The sequence below is a fragment of the Hordeum vulgare genome, chromosome 3H, assembly GCF_904849725.1.
Source record: "Hordeum vulgare subsp. vulgare chromosome 3H, MorexV3_pseudomolecules_assembly, whole genome shotgun sequence".
Taxonomy (NCBI): Eukaryota; Viridiplantae; Streptophyta; class Magnoliopsida; order Poales; family Poaceae; genus Hordeum; species Hordeum vulgare.
This window is the reverse complement of record NC_058520.1, coordinates 2,213,730-2,240,278: the sequence shown is the minus strand read 5'-3', so window position 1 is coordinate 2,240,278 and position 26,549 is coordinate 2,213,730. Positions and strand designations below refer to the sequence as shown.

The window sequence follows — 26,549 nt, the reverse complement described above, 5'->3', positions numbered from 1 at the left end:
AAATGAGAATGAATGACTGTGGAATTGGCATCAGCCCTTGCAAGTCTGAACTTGAAAAGTACCTTACGGAGGATAATGAAGCAAACAGCAGGAAATTCAATATTCTTGAGTGGTGGAAGGTTAACTCATCAAGATTTCATGTGCTATCACGCTTATCTCGTGATGTCCTAGCTTTCCCAATATCTACGGTTGCATCAGAATCGGCTTTTAGCACCGGTGGACGCATCCTTGATGACTTCCGAAGCTCTCTTACTCCATTCGTGGTGCAGGCACTACTTTGTACTCAAGATTGGTTGCGAAGAGAATGTCCAGTTAACGATGAAGAGGATGTTGAGCTACTGGCCAACCTTGAACAAGGTAATTAAAGCAAATAAGTTACTCTTAGATATGTGCTTTCTATTTTCTTCATACTTACATTCTCTTGCTTTATTTATTATTGTTAGATGTACTTCAAGAATTGTCTGATCTAAACATTGCTAAGTCTGGTACAAGTGCAAGTGTTCGCATCACCATTGATGACACTGAATCATAAGTCTTGGTGAGTGAAATTCTTGTAAGATTTCCTATGTAACTTGCATGTTTTTTCAACTTGATATGCTAGAAACTATGGTGGGAAAGTGGAAATGATATGCATGATCTCGTATACATATCACTTTAATTTTGAACATGATTTCTGTTTTAATTTGCTTTGCATTTGCACAATATATTTAAGTGATTTTCTTTTCACTTCTATAGGGAATACGAGAAGAACATCAAAGGAAGTGTGCTGCTGTCAAGGAATCCTCTCAGCTTCTTTTCTTGTGTTCTATCTTCTATGATTTCCTCGGCTTGGACCTCAAGGAGTTGTGTTGCTTGAAAACTTGTTAAGCCCTTAAATTATTAGCTATGGTTGTCTCAGTTTGGACCTATTCAGCTTGAACCATGATAACTATTCAGCTTGAACCATGTTTGTTTTGTGTTTGTGACTCAGCCTCATTTGTGACTCAAGTTATGTCTCTGTCTATGCTTGTGATGTTTTTATTTTCTGTTTATTTGATCTATGCTTGTGCACAATTATATTTGATCTATGCTTGTGAACATATGCACTATATTGTATTGTTATTGTTAAAGATCTCGCATGTGTTGTGCACTAAATCTGGAATTGGTGCACTGTAATGGACTGAATATTTCGGGTTCTAGGTACCCGAATTACCCGAACCGATTTTTTTGGGTAATTTGGGTACGGGTACTTATGCGGCATATAAGAATTCGGTTTCCATTTTCCACTAACCTTATTACCCGCAAACCGAACTAACCGAACCAAAGAAACCAAATTACCCAAACGCCCAGTCCTACTCTACATCATGTCATCTTGCTTAAGGCGTTACTCTGTTCGTCATGAACTCAATACACTAGATGCATGCTGGATAGCGGTCGATGTGTGGAGTAATAGTAGTAGATGTAGAAAGTATCGATCTACTTGTCTCGGACATGATGCCTATATGTATGATCATTGCCTTATATATCGTCATGACTTTGCGCGGTTCTATCAATTGCTCGACAGTAATTTGTTCACCCACCGTGATATTTGCTATTTTGAGAGAAGCCTCTAGTGAACACTATGGCCCCGGGTCTACTCCACATCATATTTTTAGCCTTACACTTTTTACTTCGTTTCACTTTCTGCCTTCAGATCTCACTTTGCAAACAATCTTGAAGGGATTGACAACCCCTTTATAGCGTTGGGTGCAAGCTCGTTTTGTTTGCACCGGTACTCTGGACTTGACGAGACTCTCCTACTGGATCGATACCTTGGTTCTCAAATTGAGATAAATCCTTACTGCCCCCTTGCTGCATCACCCTTTCCACTTCAAGGGAAAAATCAACGCAAGCATGTCTCCATCAACGTGTCAATTTCTAGCGCTCTTGTTTGAGAAGTAGCATCCGGTTACGGGGAACTCGTGAAAACTCGAAGTTTTGGCCTATTCTAGCCAGTTTTGTATGCTATTAGTCTCTAATTTTGGGACCCGCTGTGATCCGAATGTTTCCGGAACCTCGGGGTCCGGTTACAGGGAACTCGTCAAAACTCATAGTTTTGGCCTATTCCGACAAGTTTTCTATGCTATTAGTCACTCATTTTTGGTCCTGATGTGATCCGAATGTCTCGGGAACCCTTGGGTCCGGTTACGGGGAACTCGTAAAACCTCGCGGTTTTGGCCTATTCCGGGCAGTTTTGTATGCTATTAGTCACTATTTTGGGTCCCCTTGTGATCCGAACGTTTCGGGAACCTTGGGGTCCGGTTACGGGGAACTCATCAAAACTCACAGTTTGGGCCTATTCCTGTCAGTTTTGTAGGCTATTAGTAACAGATATTGGGTCCTGATGTGGTCCGAATGTTTCGGGAACGCTTGGGTCCGGTTACGGGGAACTCGTCAAAATCGCAGTTTTGCCTATTCCGACCAGTTTTGTATGTGATGCGATCCGAACGTTTCGAGAACCCCAGGGTCCGGTTATGTGGAACTCGTCAAAACTCGTAGTTTTGCCTATTTTTCCCAAGTTTGTATGCTATTACTCACCGATTTTGGGCCCTCCTGCTATCCAAACGTTTTTGGAACCCCGAGGTCCGGTTACGGGGAACTCATCAAAACTAGCAGTTTTAGCCTATTCTGGTTAGGTTTGTACGATATTATTCATTGATTTTGGGTCCTCCTACGATCCGAAAGTTTCGGGGTCACCGGGGTCCGATTACGGAGAACTCGTCAAAACTCGCAGTTTTGTCTATTTTGGCCAGTTTTGTGTGATATTAGGCACTGATTTTGGGTCCCACAACGATCCAAACGTTTCGGGAACCCCGGGGTGCGGTTACGTGGAACTCGCCAAAACTCGCAGTTTTGGCCTATTGTGGCCGGTTTAGTATGCTATTAGTCACTGATTTTAGGTCCCGCTGTGATCCGAACATTTCAGGAACCCCATGGTCCGGTTACGGGGAACTCGTCAGAAATAGAAGTTTTGGCCTATTATTGCGAGTTTTGCATGCTTATAACTCACTCGTTTTGGGTCCCGCTGCGATCCGAACGTTTCGGGAACCCCGGGATCCGGTTACGTGGAACTCGTCAAAACTCGCAGTTTTGGCCTATTGCGGCTAGGTTTGTATGCTATTAGTCACTGATTCTGGGTCTTCCTGCGATCTAAATGTTTCGGGAACCCCGGGGTCCCGTTACGGACAACTCATCAAAACTCACAGTTTTGGCCTATTCCGGCCAGTTTTATATGCTATTAGTCACTTTTTTGGGTCCCGCTGTGATCCGAACGTTTGGCGAACCCCGGGGTCCGGTTGCGTGGAACTCGTCAAAACTCGCAGTTTTGGCCTATTCTGTTCGGTATTGTATGCTATTAGTCACTGATTTTAGGTCCCGCTGTGATCCAAACGTTTTGGGAACTCTGTGGTCCGGTTACGGGGAACTCGTCAAAAATCGCAGTTTTGGCCTATTATGGCGAGTTTTGTATGATTATAACTCACTGATTTTGGGTCCCACTGTGATCCGAATGTTTCGGTAACGCCAGGGTCCGGTTACGTGGAACTCGTCAAAACTCGTAGTTTTGGCCTATTCTCGCTAGTTTTGTATGTTGTTACTCACTAATTTTGGATCCCGCTACGATTTGAACGTTTCGGGAACCCCGAGCCTGTTACGGGGAACTCGTCAAAACTCGCAGTTTTGGCCTATTGCGGCTAGGTTTGTACGCTATTAGTCACTGAATCTAGGTCCTCGTGCGATCCAAATGTTTTGGGAACCCCGGGGTCCAGTTACGGAGAACTCGTCAAAACTCGCAGTTTTGGCCTATTCCGGCCAGTTTTCTATGTTATTAGTCACTAATTTTGGGTCTCGCTGTGATGAGAACATTTTGGGACCCCGGGGTCCGGTTGTGGGGAACTCATCAAAACTCGCCGCTTTGGCCTATTCTCGCTAGTTTGTATGCTATTAGTCACTGATTCTGGGTCCTCCTGCGATCCAAACGTTTTGAGAACCCCGGGGTCCGGTTACGGGTAACTCGTGAAAACTCAAAGTTTTGGCCTATTCTCGCCAGTTTTGTATGCTATTAGTCACTAATTTTGGGGCCCGCTGTGATCCGAATGTTTCGGGAACCCCGGGGTCCGGTTACAGGGAACTCGTCAAAACTCATAGTTTTGGCCTAGTCTGGTAAGTTCTGTACGCTATTAGTCACTCATTTTTGGTCCTGATGTGATCCGAATGTTTCGGGAACCCTTTTGTCCGGTTACGTGGAACTCGTAAAACCTCGCAGTTTTGGCCTATTCCGACCAGTTTTGTATGCTATTAGTCACTGATTTATGGTCCCGCTGTGATCTGACCATTTCGGGAACCTTGGGGTCCGGTTACGGGGAACTCGTCAAAAAACTCGAAGTTTGGGCGTATTCTTGTCGGTTTTGTATGCTATTAGTAACTGATATTGGGTCCCGAAATGATCTGAATGTTTCGGGAGCCCTTGGCTCCGGTTCCACGGAACTCGTCAAAATCGCAGTTTTGGCCTATTCCGACGAGTTTTGCATGCTACTACTCACTGATTTTGGGTCCCGATGTGATCTGAATGTTTCGGGAACCATTGGGTCCGGTTACGGGAAACTCGTCAAAACTCGTAGTTCTGGCCTACTCCCGCCAGATTTGTATGATCTTAGTCACTCATTTTGGGTCCCGCTGTGATGCGAACATTTCGGGAACCTCAGGGTCCGATTACGGGGGTTTCGTCAAAACTCGCACTTTTGGCCTATGTGGTCAGTTTTGTATGCTATTAGTCACTTATTTTGGGTCCCGCTGTGATCCGAATGTTTCGGGAACCCCTTGGTCCAGTTATGGGGAACTCTTCAAAGCTCGCACTTTTGGCCTATTATGGCCTGTTTTCTATGCCATTAGTCACTGATTTTGGATCCTCCTATGATTCAAACGTTTCGGGCACCCCGGGGTCCGGTTACGAGGAACTCGTCAAAACTCGCAGTTTTTGCCTATTTCGGCAGGTTTTATATCCTATTAGTCACTCATTTTGGGTACCGATGCGATCTGAAGTCCATGCACTTAAAACCTGGCGACATTACCTTCTTGGTAATCGTTGCGAAATATTCACTGATCATCAAAGTCCAAAATATATCTTCACCCAACCGGATTTGAATCTGAGGCAAAGACGGTGGGTTGAGTTGATCACACATTATGACTTAGGGATAACTTACACCCCGGGGAAGGCCAATGTTATGGCTGATGCACTAAGTCGTAAGTATTATTGTAACAACTTGATGGTACAACAAGGTCAACCACATCTCTATGAGGAATTTCGGAAGTTAAATCTTCACATTGTTCCTTAAGGATTCCTTTCTACCCTGGTGGCGAAGCCTATTCTTACGGATCAAATCATAGCTGGCCAGAAGCGTGATAAGGGTATATCACGGATCAAGGGGAATATTATTAGCGGAAACGCTAAGGAATTCTCCATGAATGATCAAGATGTTGTGTTCTTCCAGAATCGTCTAGTGGTTCCAAAAATCCACATCTAAGGCAGTTAATCCTTAAGGAGGCTCATGATTCTCCTCTCACCATTCATCCTGGTAGTACTAAGATGTATCAGGACCTACGCCAGAGGTTTTGGTGGACTAGGATGAAGAGAGAAATTGTTGAGTTTGTTGCTAACTGCGACGTTTGTCGTCGAGTTAAGGTAGAACATCAAAGGCCTGCTGGCACCCTTCAACCTTTAGCTATTCCTGAATGGAAATGGGATAAAGTCAGTATGGATTTCATCACCGGATTTCCCAAGACCAAGGAAATAATGTTATCTTTGTGGTCATCGACCGTCTTTCCAAAGTAGCTCATTTTCTTCCAGTTCGTGAGAGTATAACAGCTAGCCAGCTAGTAGAGTTATATACCTCTCGAATAGTGTCTCTTCATGGTGTTCCTCTGGAGATTAACTCAGACCGTGGAAGTATCTTTACTTCTCGCTTCTGGGAGAGTTTTCAGAATGCCATGGGGACTCACTTATCTTTAAGCACTGCTTTCCATCCTCAATCAATTGGTCAAGTAGAAAAGAGTGAATCAAGTCCTAGAATATATGCTCCGAGCTTGTGTTATATCGTTCGGCATGAATTGGGAGAAGTGTCTTCCATTCACCGAATTTGCCTATAACAATAGTTATCAATCAAGCTTGGGCAAAGCTCCTTTTTAAGTTCTCTATGGACGAAGATGTCGAACACCTCTTAATTGGTCAGAAACCGGAGAGATGCAACTCTTTGTTCCGGATATGATCCAGGATGCAGAAGAGCAAGTTCGCATTATTCGTGAAAAGTTGAAAACAGCCCAGTCTCGTCAAAAGAGCCAATATGATCGTCATCATAAGGTTGTGACCTTTGAAGTTGACGAGAAGGCTTACCTTCGGGTTACACCTTTGAAGGGTACCCATCGATTCGGTATCAAGGGCAAGTTGGCTCCTCGTTACATTGGTCCTTTCCGCATTCCTGCCAAACGAGGAGAAGTTGCCTACCAATTGGAACTTCCTCCACATCTTTCCAATGTTCATAATGTATTCCATGTTTCACAACTCAGGCATTGCTTTTTGGATCCTATCCGCGAAGTGGACCACGAAAGGCTTGATCTCCAAGATAACCTTTCATACCGAGAATACCCTGTGCGTATTCTTGATCAAGCTGAGCGTACCACTCGACGTCGAAACCTCAAGTTTCTTAAAGTTCAACGGTCAAATCATTCTGAAAAAGAAGCAACATGGGAAAGAGAGGATCGTCTTCGACTTGAGTATCCCGCGCTATTCCCGACGACTTCTAAATCTCGGGACGAGATTCTTTTGAGTGAGGGTGAGTTGTCACATCCCTGATCCCCATTAGGGTTTAGCAAGTTTGAGCTCCTGTTTTCTTACATTGCATCTTAAGAATTTGAATTGCACTCAAGGAAGGAAATGAAATCAAAGCAAAACCTCAACAAACACTATATTCAAAAGAAAACCAAAGTAGTGCCAAATCAATTAACCCAAAATGGGCTTCATAAAAGTTCAATATTTTAGATAAATGTTGAAAACAATATATCAGAGGTGAAACATATTTTCAAAATACTTTTGGCATTTTAAATTTAAGTTAAAAGCTACTGAAATCAATTATATATTTGATTTCAAATATTTCAAAGTTTCCAAAAATGTTGAAAACTTTATATGTGGTTGGAAATATTCCAACTAACACTCCAGTATCATTCAAACTATTTTATGAATAGTTTGGAGCCAAAAATAAAACAAAACAAAGTCAGTAAGAATAAAATAGAAACAGAAAAGAAAAGAAATAAGAAAAAAACCTTACATGTCGCTCACCTGAGGCCCAGCCCACCTCAGCGCCTGTCGTCTTCCTTGTGCCAGTCAGCACCAGGAGGTGGCCGCCGCTCCCTCCCGCGTAGCCACGCACCTGCCTACCTGCCTGGCCACCGCATCGCGTTGGTGCGAAGGAGATAAGCTCCCCGAAGACCTCCCCGTGCTCATCCCCTCGCCATTCGCCCCCAGCTCCTCCCCCCTCTCGGCCGCCATTAGAGCCCGAGCTGAGCTCGAGCTCGCCGTCGCTCCAGCCCTTCTCCCTCTCACCTCAGCTGCGCGTTAGCTTCGCCTTGGTCCCCTGAAGCTCTCCAACCAGTCGCGCGACGCTGAGAACCCCTGAAACGCTGTGACGCCATCATCTTCAACCTCGGATCCCTGGAGTTCGCCGCCGTTGTTCTTCCTCCTCAGGCCATCCCCGAGCCTGTTCTCGCCGCCTATGCACTCCCTGTGAGCTCAGAGTTCTTTCCCCCTCATTTCCCCCTTTGATTCCAAGCTCTAGGCCCCGATTCCACCAGAGCCCGATGAGATCCGCCGCGGGACCTCGTCGCCGGTAGCCCTCCGGTGATCGGCTGGTCAATCTGAGGCCACCAATGGCTTCACTGCATTGCGTAGGTGCTGTAAGAGCCTAGCCCCGCGTGTGTTGAGCCCCATAGCAGTAACCCCGATGATGCCTGAGCTTCGGCCGCCGCCGAGCTCGTCGCCGGCATCATCTCCGTCCATTTCAACCCCTGCTGCGTGCAAAAATGGAACCGTGGGTGAAGTATCGTTCTTCTGGTGCCCTCCGCGTGAAGTTTGGTCGCCGGAATGGAAATCCCGAACCCCTTCGCCGTCTCTGTGGTCGCCGAAGGCTCATCGCCGGTGAGATCCAGCTCGCCGCCGGTGGATCTGACTCCCGTGAGTCACTGGCAAGTGGGGCCAGCCCCCAGGCTAATTAAGATTAGCAAAATAAAAAGAAAGATTATTTTCAAACCTAATCAGACACTGACATGTGGGTCCAACCCTGATAATTAGTTAATTAAGTTAAATTTAAACTAAAAACTGGCCAGAGTCACTGACCAGTGGGTCCCACTGGTCAGGTTTGACTTTCAACGGCCAGATTGACCTGCTGATGTCATGCTGATGCAATATAACCTTTTCTGTTTAAAAATAATTCCAGAATAAGTCCAAAACTTTGGAAATTCATAGAAAATTTAATATAACTCCAAATTTGACAAATAATATATGTAAAATGATCAAAACAATTCAAGAAATCCAATGGTGCTATTTTCATGCATGAAAAACAAAGTTATCAAATAGCATCAGGTCAAATCAATTAAAAGAATTTGCTAAATTATAACTCAAATGATATTTGAATTATGATTTCAAATCAAGATCACCCAAAAGGTTCTGTTAGTCATCTCAAACCATGCTACATTGCATTGCATGCATCATTTTGTTGCATATGTTTGATATTGATTGATTGTTGTTATTCCGGTAGGCTTCGCCCCTCCGGATACATCTGATTATCCGACTGACGAATATCACCCCTCTGCTGAGCAACAAGGCAAGCAACCATTTTGATCATCCCGATAAATCCCATGTTCTCGCTCCTGCTCTTACTTATTGCATTAGATCAAAATGCTTTAAATGCTTTTACCACGTTAGTGGAACCCACTTCCTTTGCATGACATGTCCTTGTCACAGTAAATAGTTGAACCTTGCAACCTAGCATACCTGGTAGATGCTTGAGCCATGATGTGCCTTATCCTGCTAGGCATGCTAGGCTTAGAGTTGTGTATGGTCTGTCATCTGGGTGATGAACAGGATCATGAGAATGTGTTCAATTAGTAAAGGTTGTGTGTTGAACCTGATTTGGTAAAGGTACCGGTGAAAGGCTATGTAGGAGTACATGGAGGGTTGTTTCATTGGAACCGTCCTTAGGAACTGAGTTCCGTGTATGTAATCCAAGACAAGATACTACCACATGTTGGGCCCTAAAATATGACCCCGCTCGACTTATTAACCGCTTAGTACTCGGTCCAGGAGTTGCAAGTAGTTTCTGGTGTTTATAGTCATGCTGGGGGCCGTGCATGGTGCTGACCTTAGAGGTGGGCTATGATGCGGTAGGCAGTGGCACGGTGTACCAAGTGGCACCCGGATGGTGGGCTTGGGAACCCTGCGCACATTGTTTGGGGCCGTGGCGGAAACCTCAGCCGGACTTCCGTGCGGGTTACCCTCAGATAGGCGATAGACCTGGACTAAGTATTAGCATGGTTAACGGTCGTGGCCGACTCCCTCGCTGGGCTTCCGCTTGAAGGTTGCCGAGGTGCATTACGTGCACATGGCGATAAGTGGCAAGAGCGTGTGTGAAGAAGTACACCCCTGCAGGGTTATGATCTATTCGAATAGCCGCGTCCGCGGATATGGACCGCTTGGAAACATATGTTGTTCATAGATAACTATAATGGTTACTCATAAAATTTGTCAAGATAAGTGTGAGTGTCGTGGATGGCACTTCCGTAGGAAGACGGAATGATTCCACGATGGAGTATTGTTGTGGTGTTAGTGGACTCGTGTGCGAGAATACATAGTTGTCAAAACTAATTAAAAATGCAATTTGTCTAGCCAAGAGTCAAATGCTGGCTTTCTGCATGAAACCCCACAACTCCTTGTTGATACATTGCATGAGTAGATAGATTATCCTAAAGTCTTCCTGAGTACTTTTGTACTCACGTTTGCTTAATAAATTGTTGCAGAGGTTGTTAATGACCCTAATGGAGGGTTCTACCTAGACGTTGATGATGACGAGTAGCTGGTGTCCTAGCTACGATCTAGCCCTAGGTTGGGTCTATAGATAGTCAGGCCATGTGCCTTTATCTTTCCATATGTTTGTACTCAGATAGTTTTAATCTTCCGCTGGCTTGTAAGACTTGTGTGTATGACTTGTGATGATGGGTCGTGAGACCCCTATCTGTGTAATATTATGTGGGAGGCTCTTCCGAGCCTTCTAAATAAAGTTTGTATGTTTATGGTTATGTTGTGATGCCATCGATGTATCTATACATATCGGTATGCCATGCATACGTGTGTTGTACTTGATATGTATGGGGTTTGAATACCTAGTCGTATGCCTTAGTAGCACTCCTTATGGGGAAATGCCCCTTTGTGATTCCATTGAGCCATGGTAGTTCGCTACTGCTCCGGACACATTGGTTGACCGGCATGTGTCCTTCTTAGCTGTTGTGTCTGTCCCTTTGGGAAATGTCACGCGCATGTAATGGAGTCCTTGTAGCTTGCTACAACTCGTCTACATTCACCGATGACCGACACCTGCTTTGCTGGGTCATGTATGCATGTCCCTGTACGGAACTGCCGCTTGAGTTTGTGACTAGACATGTCGATCCGGGTTCTTTGACATTGGATTGCTAGCGACACTATTGCATACGCGAGTCAAAAGGCGCAAACGGTCCCGGCTAAGGTAAGGCTGCAGCCGTGAGGATAACCGTGTGTGAGACCGCAAAGAGATGCGATGTGTTACAAGCTGGATTCCTATGGCTTAGGATCGGGTTCCCGACTCGGGAACCCCGGGGTCTGGTTATGGGGAACTCGTCAAAACTCGCACTTTTGGCCTATTCTGACCAATTTTATATGCAATTTACTCATTGATTTTGGGTCCCCGTGCGATCCAAACGTTTCGGGAACCCCGAGGTCCTTTTACGGAGAACTCGTCAAAACTCACTGTTTTGGCTTATTATGCCCTGTTTTCTATGCTATTAGTCAATGATTTTGGGAACCCTGAGGCCAGGTTACCGGGAACTCGTCAAAAATCACAGTTTTGACTTATTCTGGCGAGTTTTGTACTCACTGATTTTGGGTCCCGACGCGATCCGAACGTTTCGAGAACCCCGGGGTCCGGTTATGTGGAACTCGTCAAAACTCGTAGCTTTCCCTATTCTGTCCAAGTTTGTATGCTATTACTCACCGATTTTGGGCCCTCCTGCTATCCGAACATTTTTGGAACCCCGAAGTCCGGTTACGGGGAACTCATCAAAACTAGCAGTTTTAGCCTATTCTCGTTAGGTTTCTATGATATTAGTCATTGATTTTGGGTCCTCCTATGATCCAAAAGTTTCGGGAACCCCGGCGTCCGATTACGGAGAACTCGTCAAAACTCGCAGTTTTTTCTATTCTAGCCAGTTTTGTGTGATATTCGCACTGATTTTGGGTCCCGCTACGAACCAAACGTTTCGGGAACCCCTGGGTGCGGTTACGTGGAACTCACCAAAACTCGGAGTTTTTGGCCTATTGTGGCCGGTTTTGTATGCTATTAGTCACCGATTTTGGGTCCTGCTGTGATCCGAACATTTCGGGAACCCCGTGGTCCGGTTACGGGGAAGTCGTCAAAAATAGCAGTTTTGGCCTATTATTGCGAGTTTTGTATGCTTATAACTCACTTGTTTTGGGTCCCGCTATGATCCGAACGTTTCGGGAACCCCGGGGTCCGGTTACGTGGAACTCGTCAAAACTCTTAGTTCTGGACTATTCTCGCTAGTTTTGTATGCTATTACTCACTGATTTTGGATCACGCTACGATTCGAACGTTTCGGGAACCCCGAGGTCCACTTACGGGGAACTCGTCAAAACTCACAGTTTTGGCCTATTGCGGCTAGGTTTGTATGCTATTAGACACTGATTCTGGGTCTTCCTGCGATCTAAACATTTCGAGAACCCCGGGGTCCGGTTACGGAGAACTCGTCAAAACTCGCAGTTTTGGCCTATTCCGGTCAGTTTTCTATGCTATTAGTCACTGATTTTGGGTCCCGTTGTGATCCGAATGTTTTGGGACCCCGGGGTCCGGTTACGGAGAACTCGTCAAAACTCGCAGTTCTGATCTATTCTGGCCAGTTTTATATGCTATTACTCACTGATTTTTGGTCCCACTACGAACCGAACGTTTGGGGAACCCCGGGGTCCGGTTGCGTGGAACTCGTCAAAACTCGCAGTTTTGGCCTATTTTGTTCGGTTTTGTATACTATTAGTCACTGATTTTAGGTCCCGCTGTGATCCAAACGTTTTGGGAACTCCGTGGTCCGGTTACGGGGAACTCGTCAAAAATCGCAGTTTTGGCCTATTATGGCGAGTTTTGTATGCTTATAACTCACTGATTTTGGGTCCCGCTGCGATCCGAATGTTTCAGGAACCCCGGGGTCCAGTTACGTGGAACTCGTCAAAACTCGTAGTTTTGGCCTATTCTCGCTAGCTTTGTATGTTGTTACTCACTAATTTTGGATCCCGCTACGATCTGAACGTTTCGGGAACCCCGGGGTTCGGTTACGGGGAACTCGTCAAAACTCGTAGTTTTGGCCTATTGCGGCTAGGTTTGTACGCTATTAGTCACTGATTCTGGGTCCTCGTGCGATCCAAACGTTTCGGGAACCCCGGGGTCCGGTTACGGAGAACTCGTCAAAACTCGCAGTTTCTGGCCTATTCCGGACAGTTTTCTATTCTATTAGTCACTAATTTTGGGTCTCGCTGTGATGAGAACATTTTGGGACCCCGTGGTCCGGTTATGGGGAACTCGTCAAAACTCGCAGCTTTGGCCTATTCTGGCTAGTTTTGTATGCTATTAGTCACTGATTCTGGGTCCTCGTGCGATCGAAACGATTTGAGAACCCAGGGGTCCGGTTACGGGGAACTCGTGAAAACTCGAAGTTTTGGCCTATTCGGGTCAGTTTTGTATGCTATTAGTCACTAATTTCGGGGCCCGTTGTGATCCAAATGTTTCGGGAACCCCGGGATCCGGTTACAGGGAACTCATCAAAACTCATTATTTTGGCCTATTCTGGCAAGTTTTGTATTTTATTAGTCACTCAATTTTGGTCCTGATGTGATCCGAATGTTTCGGGAACCCTTGGGTCCGGTTACGGGAAACTCGTAAAACCTCGCAGTTTTGGCCTATTCAGGCCAGTTTTGTATGATATTAGTCACTGATTTAGGGTCCCGCTGTGACCCGACCGTTTCGGGAACCTTGGGGTCCGGTTATGGGGAACTCGTCATAAAACTCGCAGTTTGGGCCTATTCCTGTTGGTTTTGTATGCTATTAGTAACTGATATTGGGTCCCGATATGATCTGAATGTTTTGGGAATCCTTGGGTCCGGTTACGGGGAACTCATCAAAATCGCAGTTTTGGCCTATTCCGACCAGTTTTGTATGCTATTACTCACTGATTTTGGGTCCCGATGTGATCTAAATGTTTCGGGAACCATTGGGTCCGGTTACGGGGAACTCGTCAAAACTAGTAGTTCTGGTCTACTCCCGCCAGTTTTGTATGCTCTTAGTCACTCATTTTGGGTCCCGCTATGATCCGAATGTTTCGGGAACCTTGGGGTCCGGTTACGGGGGTTTCGTCAAAACTCGCACTTTTGGCCTATTGTGGCCAGTTTTGTATGCTATTAGTCACTTATTTTGGGTCCCGCTGTGATCCGAATGTTTCGGGAACCCTTTGGTCCAGTTATGACGAACTCTTCAAAGCTCACACTTTTGGCCTATTATGGCCAGTTTTCTATGCCATTAGTCACTGATTTTGGATCCTCCTATGATACGAACATTTCGGGCACCCCGGGGTCTGCTACGGCAACAAAAGTCCTTCCCTGGCAGAGGCGCCAGAAACCCTTCTGCTACGTCGACAGAAAACTTATGTCCTCTCTTGAGCTTGCGTTGGTTTTCCATTGAAGAGGAAAGGGTGATGCAGCACAGGAGCAGTAAGTATTTCCCTCAGTTTGAGAACCAAGGCATCAATCCAGTAGGAGAATCTCGTCAAGTCGAGAGTACGTGCACAAACACAAAGAGCTTGCACCCAACGCTATAAAGGGGTTGTCAATCCCTTCAAGATTGATTGCAAAGTGAGATTTGAAGACGGAAAGTGCAACAAAGAAAAAGAGTAAGGCTGAAAATATGGTGTGGAGTAGACCCGGGGGCCATAGTGTTCACTTGAGGCTTCTCTCAAAATAGCAAATATTACGGAGGGTGAACAAATTACTGTCGAGCAATTGATAGAACCGCGCAAAGTCATGACGATATCTAAGGCAATGATCATACATATAGGCACCACGTCCGAGACAAGTAGACGATACTTTCTGCATCTACTACTATTACTCCACACATCGACCGCTATCCAGCATGCATCTAGCGTATTGAGTTCATGACGAACAGAGTAACGCCTTAAGCAAGATGACATGATGTAGAGGGATAATCTCAAAGCAATGATGAAAACCCCATCTTATTACCCTTGATGGCAACAACACGATGTGTGCCTCGCTACCCCTTCTGTCACTCAGTGAGGTCATTGCACGCTATGAACCCAAACCAAGCACTTCTCCCATTGCAAGAATCATAGATCTAGTTGGCCAACCAAAACCCGCAACTCGAAGAGAATTACAAGGATATGAAATCATGCATAAGAGAGATCAGAAGAAACTCAAATAAGATTCATATATAATTTGATCATAAATCCACAATTCATAGGATCTCGACAAACACACCGCAAAAGAAGATTACATCGGATAGATCTCCATGAAGATCATGGAGAACTTTGTATTGAAGATCCAAGAGAGAGAAGAAGCCATCTAGCTACTAGCTATGGACCCGTAGGTCTATGGTGAACTACTCACGCATCATCGGAGAGGTCATGGTGTTGATGAAGAAGCCCTCTGTATCCGAATCCCCCCTCCGGCAGGGCACCAGAACGTGCCCCAGATGGGATCTTGCGGAGACAGAAGCTTGCGGCGGCGGCAAAGTACTTTCGATGATCTCCTGATTTTTTCTGGGATTTTAGGGAATTTATAGGCGAAAGTCCTAGGGCAGAGGTGGCCCAGGGAGCCCACAAGCCAGGGAGGCGTGGGCCCCCCCTAGCCGCGGCTAGGGGGCTTGTGGGGTCCCTGCAGGCCCCCTGCCTTGATTCTCAGGCTTCCCGATCTTTTTCTATTTCGGAAAAAATCTTTTTGGCAGTTTTGTTCCGTTTGGACTCCGTTCAAAATCCTCCTCTGAAAGGGGTCAAAAACATGGAAAAAACAGGATACGGCGCTTGGCAATGAGTTAATAAGTTAGTCCCAAAAAATATATAAAAGGCATACAAAACATCCAAAGTTTGACAAGATAATAGCATGAAACCATCAAAAATTATAGATACGTTGGAGACGTATCAGGGTCCAGTTACGAGGAACTCGTCAAAACTCGCAATTTTGGCCTATTTCGGCAGGTTTTCTATCCTATTAGTCACTCATTTTGGGTACCGATGTGATCCGAACGTTTCGGGAACCCCGGGGTCTGGTTACGGGGAACTCGTCAAAACTCGCACTTCTGGCCTATTCTCACCAGTTTTATATGCAATTTACTCATTGATTTTGGGTCCCCCTCCGATCCGAACGTTTTGGGAACCCCGAGGTCCTGTTACGGAGAACTTGTCAAAACTCGTTGTTTTGGCCTATTCCGGCCAGTTTTGTATGCTATTAGTCACTGATTTTGGGGCCCGGTGTGATCTAAATGTTTCACGTACCTCGGGGTCCGGTTACGGGGAACATGTCAAAACTCATAGTTTTGGCCTATTCCGGCAAGTTTTGTATGCTATTAGTCACTGATTTTGGGTCCTAATGTGATCCGAAAGTTACGAGAACCCCTCGGTCCGGTTAGGGGAACTCGTAAAACCTCGCAGTTTTGGCCTATTCTGGCCAGTTTTGTATACTATTAGTCACTGATTTTGGATCGCGCTGTGATCCGAATGTTTCGGTAACCTCGGGGTCCGGTTACGGGGAACTCGTCAAAACTCATAGTTCTAGCCTATTCCTGTGAGTTTTGTATGCTATCAGTAACTTATTTTGGGTCCCGATGTGATCCGAATGTTTCGGGAAACCTTAGGCCCGGTTATGGGGAACTCGTCAAAATCGTAGTTTTGGCCAATTCCGACCAGTTTTGTATATGCTATTACTCACTGATTTTGGGTCCCGCTGTGATCCAAACGTTTTGGTAACCCCGAGGTCCGGTTATGGCGAACTCATCCAAACTAGCAGTTTTAGCCTATTCTGGCCAGGTTTGTATGATATTAGTTACTAATTTTGGGTCCTCCTGCGATCCCAAAGTTTCTGGAACCCCGGGGTCCGGTTACGGAGAACTCGTCAAAACTCGCAGTTTCGGTCTATTCTCGCCAGTTTCGTATGCTATTACTCACTGATTTTGGGTAACGCTACGAACCGAACGTTTTGGGAACCCCGGGGTCCGGTTACGTGGAACTCATCAAAACTCACGGTTTTGGTCTATTCCGGTCGGTTTTGTATGCTATTAGTCACTGATTTTGGATCCCGCTGTGATCCAAATGTTTCGGGAAACCCGTGGTCCGGTTACGCGGAACTCGTCAAAAATCGCAGTTTTGCCCTATTATGGCGAGTTTTGTATGTTTATAACTCATTGATTTTTGGTCCCGCTGCGATTCGAATGTTTCGCGAACCCCGAGGTCCACTTACAAGGAACTCGTCAAAACTCGCAGTTTTGGCCTATAGCGGCTAGGTTTGTATGATATTAGTCACTAATTCTGGGTCCTCCTACGATCCAAACAATTCGGGAACCCCGGGGTCCGGTTATGGAGAACTCATCAAAACTCGCAGTTTTGGCCTATTCCCGCCAGTTTTCTATGCCATTAGTCACTGATTTTGGGTCCCGTTGTGATCAAAACGTTTTAGGAACCCGGGGTCCGGTTACACGGAACTCGTCAAAACTAGAAGTTGTGGCCTATTCTGGCTAGTTTTGTATGCTATTAGTCACTGATTTTGGGTCCTGCAGCGATCCGAACGTTTCGAGAACCCTGGGGTCCGGTTACGGGGAACTCGTGAAAACTCACAGTTTTGGCCTATTTTGGCCAGTTTTGTTTGCTATTAGTCCCTTATTTTGGGGCCCGCTGTGATCCGAATGTTTCGGGAACCCCGGGGTCCTGTTACACGGAACTCGTCAAAACTCATAATTTTGGCCTATTCCGGCAAGTTTGTATGCTACTAGTCACTGATTTTCGGACCCGATGTGATCTGAATGTTTCAGGAACCATTGGGCCCGGTTACGGGGAACTCGTAAAATCTCGCAGTTTTGTATACGATTAGTCAGTGATTTTGGGTCCTGTTGTGATTTGAACGATTCGGGAACCTCGGGGTCCGGTCACGGGGAACTCGTCAAAACTCATAGTTTGGGCCTATTCCTCTCCGTTTTGTATGCTATTAGTAACTGATTTTGGGTCTCGATGTGATCCGAATGTTTCGGGAACACTTGGGTCCGGTTACGGGTTACTAGTCAAAATCGCAGTTTTTGACCATTCCGACCAATTTTGTATGCTATTACTCATTGATTTTGGGTCCCGCTGTGATCTGAACGTTTCGGGAAACTTGGGGTCCGGTTACACGGAACTCGTCACAACTCACAGTTCTGGCCTATTCCCGCAAGTTTTGTATGCTATTAGTCACTGATTTTTGGTCCCGATGTGATCCGAATGTTTCGGGAAACCTTGGGTCCGATTACGGGGAACTCGTCAAAACTCACAGTTTGGGCTTATTCCCCCTAGTTTTGTATAATGTTAGTCACTCATTTTGGGTCCCGCTGTGATCCGAATGTTTCGGGAACCTCGGGGTCCGGTTACGGGGAACTCGTCAAAACTCGCACTTTTGGCCTATTATGGCCAGTTCTCCATGCCATTAGTCATTGATTTTGGGTCCTCCTCCGATTTTGGGTACAGGGAACTCGTCAAAACTCGTAGTTCTGGCCTATTCCAGTCAGTTTTCTATCCAATTAGTCACTGATTTTGGGTACCAATGCGATCTGAAGCGTTTCGGGAACCCCGAGGTCTGGTTATGGGGAACTATTCAAAGTTCGCAGTTTTGGCCTATTCTCACTGGTATTGTATGCTATGTACTCATTGATTTTGGGTCCCTCTCTAATAAGAACGTTTCGGGAACCCCTAGGTCATGTTACGGGGAACTCATCAAAACTCGCGGTTTTGGCCTACCGTGGCAAGTTTTCTATTCTATTAGTCAATGATTTTGGGTCCCGCTGTTCCACAACCGTTACGGGAACCCCGGGGTCGGGTTATGGGCAACTCGTCAAAATTCACAGTTTTTGCTTATTCTGGCCAGTTTTGTATGCTATTACTCACTGATTTTGGGTCCCGCTGCAATCCGAACGTTTCGGGAACCCCGGGGTCCGGTTATGTGGAACTCGTCAAAACTCGTAGTTTTGGCTATTCTGGACATGTTTGTATGCTATTACTCACCGATTTTGGGCCCTCCCGCGATCCGAACTTCTTTGAAACCCCGAAGTTCGGTTACGGGAAACTCATCAAAACTAGCAGTTTTAGCCTATTTTGGCCAGGTTTGTATGATATTAGTCACTCATTATGGGTCCTCGTGCGATCCGAAAGTTTCGGGAACCCCGGGGTCCGGTTACGGAGAACTCGTCAAAGCTCGCAGTTTTTATCTATTCTGGCCAGTTTCGTATGCTATTACTCACTGATTTTGGGTCCCGGTACGATCCGAACGTTTGGGGAACCCCGGGGTCCGGTTACGTGGTACTCGTCAAAAATCGCAGTTTTGGCCTATTCCGTACGGTTATGTATGCTATTAGTCACTGATTTTAGGTCCCGCTGTGATCCAAACGGTTTGGGAACCCCGTGGTCCGCTTACGGGGAACTCGTCAAAAATCGCAGTTTGTGCCTATTATGGCGAGTTTTGTATGCTTATAACTCACTGATTTTGGGTCCCGCTGCGATCTGAATTTTTCGGGAACCCCAGAGTCCGGTTACGTGGAACTCGTCAAAACTCGTAGTTTTGGCCTATTCTCGCTAGTTTTGTATATTGTTACTCACTAATTTTGGATCCTGCTACGATCTGAATGTTTCGGGAACCCCGAGGTCTAGTTACGGGGAACTCGTCAAAACTCACAGTTTTGACCTATTGCAGCTAAGTTTGTACACTATTAGTCACTGATTCTGGGTCCTCGTGCGATCCAAACAGTTTGGGAACCCCAGGGTCCGGTTACGGAGAACTCGTCAAAACTCGTAGTTTTGGCCTATTCCGGACAGTTTTCTATGCTATTAGTCACTGATTTTGGGCCCCGTTGTGATCATAACATTTTGCGACCCCAGGGTCTGGTTACGGGGAACTCGTCAAAAATCACAGTTTTGGCCTATTCTCGCTAATTTTGTATGCTATTAGTCACTGATTCTGGGTCCCCTGCGATCCAAACATTTTGAGAACCCCGGGGGCCGGTTACGGGGAACACGTGAAAACTCGAAGTTTTGGCCTATTCCGGCCAGTTTTGTATGCTATTAGTCACTAATTTTGGGGCCCGCTGTGATCTGAATGTTTCGGGAACCTCGGGGTCCGGTTACAGGGAACTCGTCAAAACTCATAGTTTTGGCCTATTCCGGCAAGTTTTGTATGCTATTAGTCACTCGTTTTTGGTCCTGATGTGATCTGAATGTTTCGGGAACCCTTGGGTCCGGTTACGGGGAACTCGTAAAACCTCGCAGTTTTGGCCTATTCCGGCCAGTTTTGTATGCTATTAGTCACTGATTTTGGGTCCCGTTGTGATCCGAACGTTTCGGGAACCTTGGGGTCCGGTTACGGGGAACTCGTCAAAACTCATAGTTTAGGCCTATTCCTGTCAGTTTTGTATGCTATTAGTAACTGATATTGGGTCCCGGTGTGATCTGAATGTTTCCGAAACCCTTGGGTCCGGTTACGGGGAACTCGTCAAAGTCGCAGTTTTGGCCTATCCCGCCAGTTTTGTATGCCATTACTCACTGATTTTGGGTCCCGCTCTGTTCCGAACATTTCGGGAACCTTGGGGTCCGGTTACACGAAACTCGTCAAAATTACAGTTCTGGCCTATTCCCGCCAGTTTTGTATCCTATTAGTCACTAATTTTGGGTCCCGATGTGATTTGAATGTTTCGGGAACCATTGGGTCCAGTTACGGGGAACTCGTCAAAACTCGCAGTTTTGGCCTATTCCTGCCAGTTTTGTATGCTCTTAGTCACTCATTTTAGGTCCCGCTGTGATCCGAACGTTTCAGAAACCTCGGGGTCCGGTTACGGGGGTTTCGTCAAAACTCGCACTTTTGGCCTATTGTGGTCAGTTTCGTATGCTATTAGTCACTTATTTTGGGTCCCGCTGTGATCCGAATGTTTCGGGAACCCCTTGGTCCAGTTATGGGAACTCTTCAAAGCTCGCACTTTTGGCCTATTATGGCCAGTTTTCTATGCCATTAGTCACTCATTTTGGATCCTCCTACGATTCGAAAGTTTCGGGCACCCCGAGGTCCGGTTACGAGGAACTCGTCAAAACTCGCAGTTTTGGTCTATTTCGGCAGGATTTCTATCCTATTAGACACTCATTTTGGGTGTCAATGTGATCCGAACGTTTAGGGAACCCCGGGGTCTGGTTATGGGGAACTCGTCAAAACTCGCAATTTTGGCCTATTCTCACCAGTTTTATATGCAATTTACTCATTGATTTTTGGTCCCCCTGCGATCCGAACGTTTCGGGAACCCCAAGGTCCGGTTACGGAGAACTCGTCAAAACTCGCTGTTTTGGCTTACTGTGGCCAGTTTTCTATGCTATTAGTCAATGATTTTGGGTCCCACTGTTCCCCAACCGTTTCGGGAACCCCGAGGTCAGGTTCCGGGGAACTCGTCAAAAATCACAGTTTTGACGTATTCTGGCCAGTTTTGTATGCTATTACTCACTGATTTTGGATCCCGATGCGATCCGAACGTTTCGAGAACCCCGGGGTCCGGTTATGTGGAACTCGTCAAAACTCGTTGTTTTGCCTATTCTGGCCAAGTTTGTATGCGATTTTGGGCCCTCCTGCTATCCGAACGTTTTTGGAACCCTGAGGTCCGGTTACGGGGAACTCACCAAAACTAGCAGTTTTAGCCTATTCTGGTTAGGTTTATATGATATTAGTCATTGATTTTGGGTCCTCCTACGATCCGAAAGTTTCGGGATCCCCGGGTCCAATTACGCAGAACTCGTCAAAACTCGCAGTTTTGGTCTATTCTGGCCAGTTTTGTGAAATATTACGCACTGATTTTGGGTCCCGCTACGATCCAAACGTTTCGGGAACCCCGGGGTGCGGTTACGTGGAACTCAACAAAACTCGCAGTTTTGGCCTATTTTGGCCGGTTTTGTATGCTATTAGTCACTGATTTTGGGTCCCGCTGTGATCCAAACATTTCGGGAACCCCGTGGTCCGGTTACGGGGAACTCGTCAAAAATAGCAGTTTTGGCCTACTATTGCGACTTTTGTATGCTTATAACTCACTGGTTTTGGGTCCCGCTGCGATCCGAACGTTTCGGGAACCCTGGGGTCCGGTTACGTGGAACTCGTCAAAACTCATAGTTTTGGGCTATTCTCGCTAGTTTTGTAATGTATTACTCACTGATTTTGGATCCCGCTGCGATCCGAACGTTTCGGGAACCCCGATGTCCAGTTATGGGGAACTCGTCAAAACTCACAGTTTTGGCCTATTACTGCTAGGTCTGTATGCTATTAGTCACTGATTCTGGGTCTTCCTGCGATCTAAACGTTTCGGGAACCCCGGGGTCCGGTTACGGAGAACTTGTCAAAACTCGCAGTTTTGGCCTATTCCGGCTAGTTTTCTATGCTATTAGTCACTGATTTTGGGTCCCGCTGTGATCTGGACGTTTTGGGACCCCGGGGTCCGGTTACGGGGAACTCGTCAAAACTCGTAGTTTTGGCCTATACTTGCTAGTTTTGTATGCTATTAGTCAATGATTTTGGGACCTGCAGCGATCCGAACGTTTCGGGAACCCGGGGTTTGGTTACGGGGAACTCGTGAAAACTCGGAGTTTTGGCCTATTCCAGCGAGTTTTGTATACTATTAGTCACTGATTTTGGGACCCGCTGTGGTCCGAACATTTCAAGAACCCGTGGGTCCGGTTACGGGGAACTCGTCAAAATCGCAGTTTTGGCCTATTCCGACCTGTTTTGTATGCTATTAGTCAATGATTTTGGGTCCTCCTGTGATCCGAACGTTTTGGGAACCTTGGGGTTCGGTTATAGGGAACTCGTCAAAACTCACAGTTCTGGCCTATTCCCGCTAGTTTTGTATGCTATTAGTCACTGATTTTGGGTTCTTATCTGATCCAAATGTTTCGGGAACCCTTGGGTCCGGTTATGGGGAACTCGTAAAACCTTGGGTCCATTTTTTTATGTATCCGACCACTGCGATGGCTTCATTGCGGAGCTACAACAGTGATGAAACCGAGTGACCAACTACTGGATAGCTTTCGTCAGAGATGTGTCTGTTGACGATGAACGACGTTGCTACAAGTTGGACCGGGCGTCACTCCGTTCGCCGGAACTGCGACCTTTGCCAATAGGAGCTTCTTGCGGTCGAGCCAACGAGAGCCACGGATAACTGAGGGCAGACCACGTTGGGAACAAGCGACCCTAACGTCAGAAAGGAATGTCAATGGCGACGGACACGTGCTACATTTCCCTGAAAGCTCTGATCGGGAGGAAGAAGAAAGAGTTAGGGGTTAAGGTGCAGATCGGACGGACCCGATACACTGCATCGGACGGTTGGGGCGCGACCAGCCGAAACTTTGGGCCGGCGCCTCGGTGCTAGGAGTGGCCTATAAGCATTGTGGCCTTCGTGAAGTCGAAGAAATAAAGTGTGTGTTGTTGTTGTTTATGGGCCAATAGCCTAAACAAGCCCGATGCGATCCTTGTGATGTCTCCCCCTCGTTTGCAGGCACGACTTCGCCTAGGTTTACTGGCACAGATGCACTCACCGGACCCGTTTCCAGCTGTCCACTAGCTCGCACATCAGCATCATTTCCCCATCGTCTCCTTCCTCGGCCATGAGCGCCTGTTGCTTCGGTGCTTCCTCGCAGGCAGCCTTGAAGTGACCTAGGAGGCCATACTTATGATATCTCACTTTTTTTATGTCAAACTTCCTCCTCGGTGGTGCAAACGCATCCTCGTCATCCGAGTCGGCGAAGTTCTTTCTCGCTGAGTGCATCTTCCCCTTCCCCTTCTTCTTGCTGATGCTCGTGGATCCGCCCTGCTGTTCTTTTGACAGGGCAATCCTTTGCGCCTTTGTCAGCATCAGGTGCTCACTCGCCTTCGCATCATCGAAACTGAGACAAATTCTCTCGTCATGGGCCTTGAACCTTCCGACGAGATCCTCGGTCGTGAGAGTCTTTAGGTTGAGACATTGCTCGATCGACGTGATGATCTGGATGTAGTGTGCCAGCGTGACGCGCAAAAATCGTCGAACGATTGCAACTTCTTCTAAGGTTGAACCATAGCCACGTATGCCATTGACGAGGGTCTTGAGACGGGAGGCAAAGTGATCAACCGTCTCGCTTTCCTCCATCTTTAGGCACTCATAGCTTCTTTGACACGGTCATGACCTTGGTGCAGGATTTTGATGGTCTCCCATGCCTCTACATCAAGCATTTGAAATAATGTTGATCAGCAGGATAGGCTAGACGCTGCTGTTTTTGCGACACTGATATTTGTATGCTAAATCGCAAGAAAAGAAAAGAAAAAAGACATTTGTATGCCAACCATTTACCATTTGAAGTAGCAAAGCTCATACCCACTTTGTTTTTAGGCATATAAGCATGGGTAAGCGTTCGTGTGCAGTGCGCTGGCGGAACGCTCGGGACAGTCACTTCGTCATGCTGGTGCTTTAAATGAAAGTAGCCACGAAGGCAACATGTGCACCTTTATCCTTTCCCAAAACACCCACATCCTTCTTCCTCGCGACTTTAACACCAATAAATTTTTTCAGACAACAAACTCCATGGATCCAGACCGGCCTCAGCTCCTGTTTCATTGTGGAGCTGCAACTGTGATGAAACCGAGTGACCGGCTACTGGATGGCTTTCGTCGGAGATGCGTCTGTCGATGATGAACGGCGTTGCTACAAGTTGGACGGGGCGTCACTCCGTTCGCCGGAACTGCGACCTTTGCCAATAGAAGATGCATGCGGCCGAGCCGACGAGAGGCATGGCTAACCGAGGGTGAGCCATGCTGGGAACAAGCGACCCTGACGCCGGTAAGGAACGTCAATGGCGACGGACACGCGCTACATTTCCTGAAAGCTGTGATGGGAAGGAAGAAGAAAGAGTTAGGGGTTGAGGTGCAGATCGGACGTACCTGATACACTGCATCGAATGGTTGGGACACGACCGGCCGAAACTTTGGGCCCACGCCCCGGCGCCTAGCACTGGCCTATAAGCATTGTGTCTGTTGTTCTTTTTTCATAGTTTTAAATAGCCCGCTATAGCCTTTTCAGCAGGGTGCCGCTCAATGGTATCATGTACAAATATGCTGCTATAGCCCGCTATAGCTGATTTAGAGGCCCGCCGCTGTTTGCCGTAGCCCGCTATTTAAAACATTGACTTTTTTATGGGCCAATAGCCTGAACAAGCCCAATGCGATCCTTGTGAAGTCTCCCTCTCGTTTGCAGGCCTTGTCTACCACGCGAACCGCGAGCGCGACGCCGGCCACGAGGGCCGACGCCGCCGCGGAACCCTACCCAAAGCGGACCCGCCGACGAGCCGTCGGAGATGCTGCTGGAGGAGCTGCTCCGCTGCCAGATCCAGCAGTGGTACCCGTTGTTCCGGCGCCACACGGTCCCCACCGCCATCATCCCGCTCCCGCCCGCCTTCCTCCGCTACCTCGCCGGCCGGCCCGCCTACCCCGACGGCGCGGACGAGGGCGAGCAGGGGCCGCCGCTCCCCTTCGTCCTCCCGACGCTCACCTCCGGCCGCGCCCCCTTCCCGCCGCTCCAGGGCCACTTCCCGGACCCCGTCTCCCTCCTCGACCGCGACAACACCGACCCACTCTTCGACTCCGACTCCGACGACGAGGGCCCGCCCCCGCCCGCGTTCCCGGAGCTCGAGGCCGCGGTGGACTCCGCCATCGCCGACCTCGGCGGCGCCGCGCTCCCCAAGCTCAACTGGAGCGCGCCCAAAGACGCCGTCTTCATGGCCGCCGACGGCACCGTCCGCTGCACCTGCTTCGCCGAGGTCGCCATGCTGCTCCGCGCCTCCGACTGCGTCGCCCACGACCTCGTCTCCGCGCGCCCCTCCTGCCAGGACTTCGTGCGCGCCAAGCCTGTTCGACGGAATGCCACACAAGGCAGTCGTGAGACCATCAATGGTGCAGGTGTTCTGAGTGATCACAGTGATGTGATTGATGGGCAGGAAGAGGATGATGGACAAGTATGCAGTGATGATGAGACTTGGGTGGACGACGGGTTCCAGTACTACCTCGCCCTCCGCAAGTGGTACTCAGGCCTCCGCCCCGAGTCAGAGTTCCGTTGCTTTGTGCGGGGGCGGAAGCTGGTCGGCGTGTCGCAGAGGGACCCGTCTGCCTACTACCCTTCGCTGCCTGGGTGGAGTGCTGAGGTGCAGCCCAAGATCGAGGACTTCTTCGAAGATGTCGTGGAGCCACAATTTGCTTCAGAGAATTATACGTTTGATGTGTACGTGAGAGCCGATGGTCGGGTGAAGCTGATTGACTTCAATCCATGGGGTGGCTATACCTTGCCGCTGCTGTTCACATGGGAGGAGCTTGAGGAGGAGCAGAGAGGAGAGGAAGAGCTGGAGTTTCGAGTGGTGATGCAGCAGGGTGCAGTGAGGCCAGGGTTAATGACAGCAATACCGTATGATATGCTGGATTGGGGGGAAGGTAGTGGCTGGGATGTTTTTCTTAAGAAGGCTGGCAATGAACTCGACAGACAGATGGCATCATTAGGTGTCGATTCGTAGTCATGCCCTGCCCTACAACAAGGTGCTTGAGGACTCCGCTCCAGTAGGTGAACAACTGAAGTGATGGCTCTTGGTAATGTTCCATCTGTCAAACACTAGAAGTAACAGCTTTCTTCAGATTCTGATGCAACTTCACGATACCAGGCTGTTCTCTTTTCTCTTGACTTTTGTAATGCTAGGTTGCTAGTGTTGAATTACCTCATGTTGCTTTATGTCAGTTACTTATATCTTAAGATATTTACAGAAACATGTCTGCAGTGCAAGTTTGTGGGTCATGGCTTAATTTCAATGGTTCTCTTATCTCTTGAACATGAATACACCCCCTATATTTCTTTGTTGTTTCATATGTACCAGCTTGTATCTACCTATTTATTTTGGCA

The 26,549-nt window shown here is 47.4% G+C and overlaps 1 protein-coding gene and 1 long non-coding RNA gene across 2 annotated transcripts; both read left to right on the top strand.

Annotated features, from left to right (window-relative positions):
• Positions 1-306: 306 nt before the first annotated feature.
• Positions 307-954, top strand: LOC123439111. The gene is made up of 3 exons (XR_006630029.1): positions 307-357; positions 444-538; positions 736-954. It is a non-coding gene; the product is annotated as an uncharacterized LOC123439111 (long non-coding RNA).
• A 23,920-nt stretch (positions 955-24,874) lies between these two features.
• LOC123442365 (cell division cycle protein 123 homolog) lies at positions 24,875-26,513 on the top strand. The gene has a single exon (XM_045118381.1). The coding sequence runs from the start codon at positions 24,964-24,966 to the stop codon at positions 26,167-26,169; it is 1,206 nt and encodes a 401-aa protein (XP_044974316.1). The 5' UTR covers positions 24,875-24,963; the 3' UTR covers positions 26,170-26,513.
• Positions 26,514-26,549: the final 36 nt, after the last annotated feature.

Bases quoted from the DNA above. Each gene is read 5' to 3' on its own strand.
- LOC123442365 (XM_045118381.1), top strand. From the start codon at position 24,964: ATGCTGCTGGAGGAGCTGCTCCGCTGCCAGATCCAGCAGTGGTACCCG.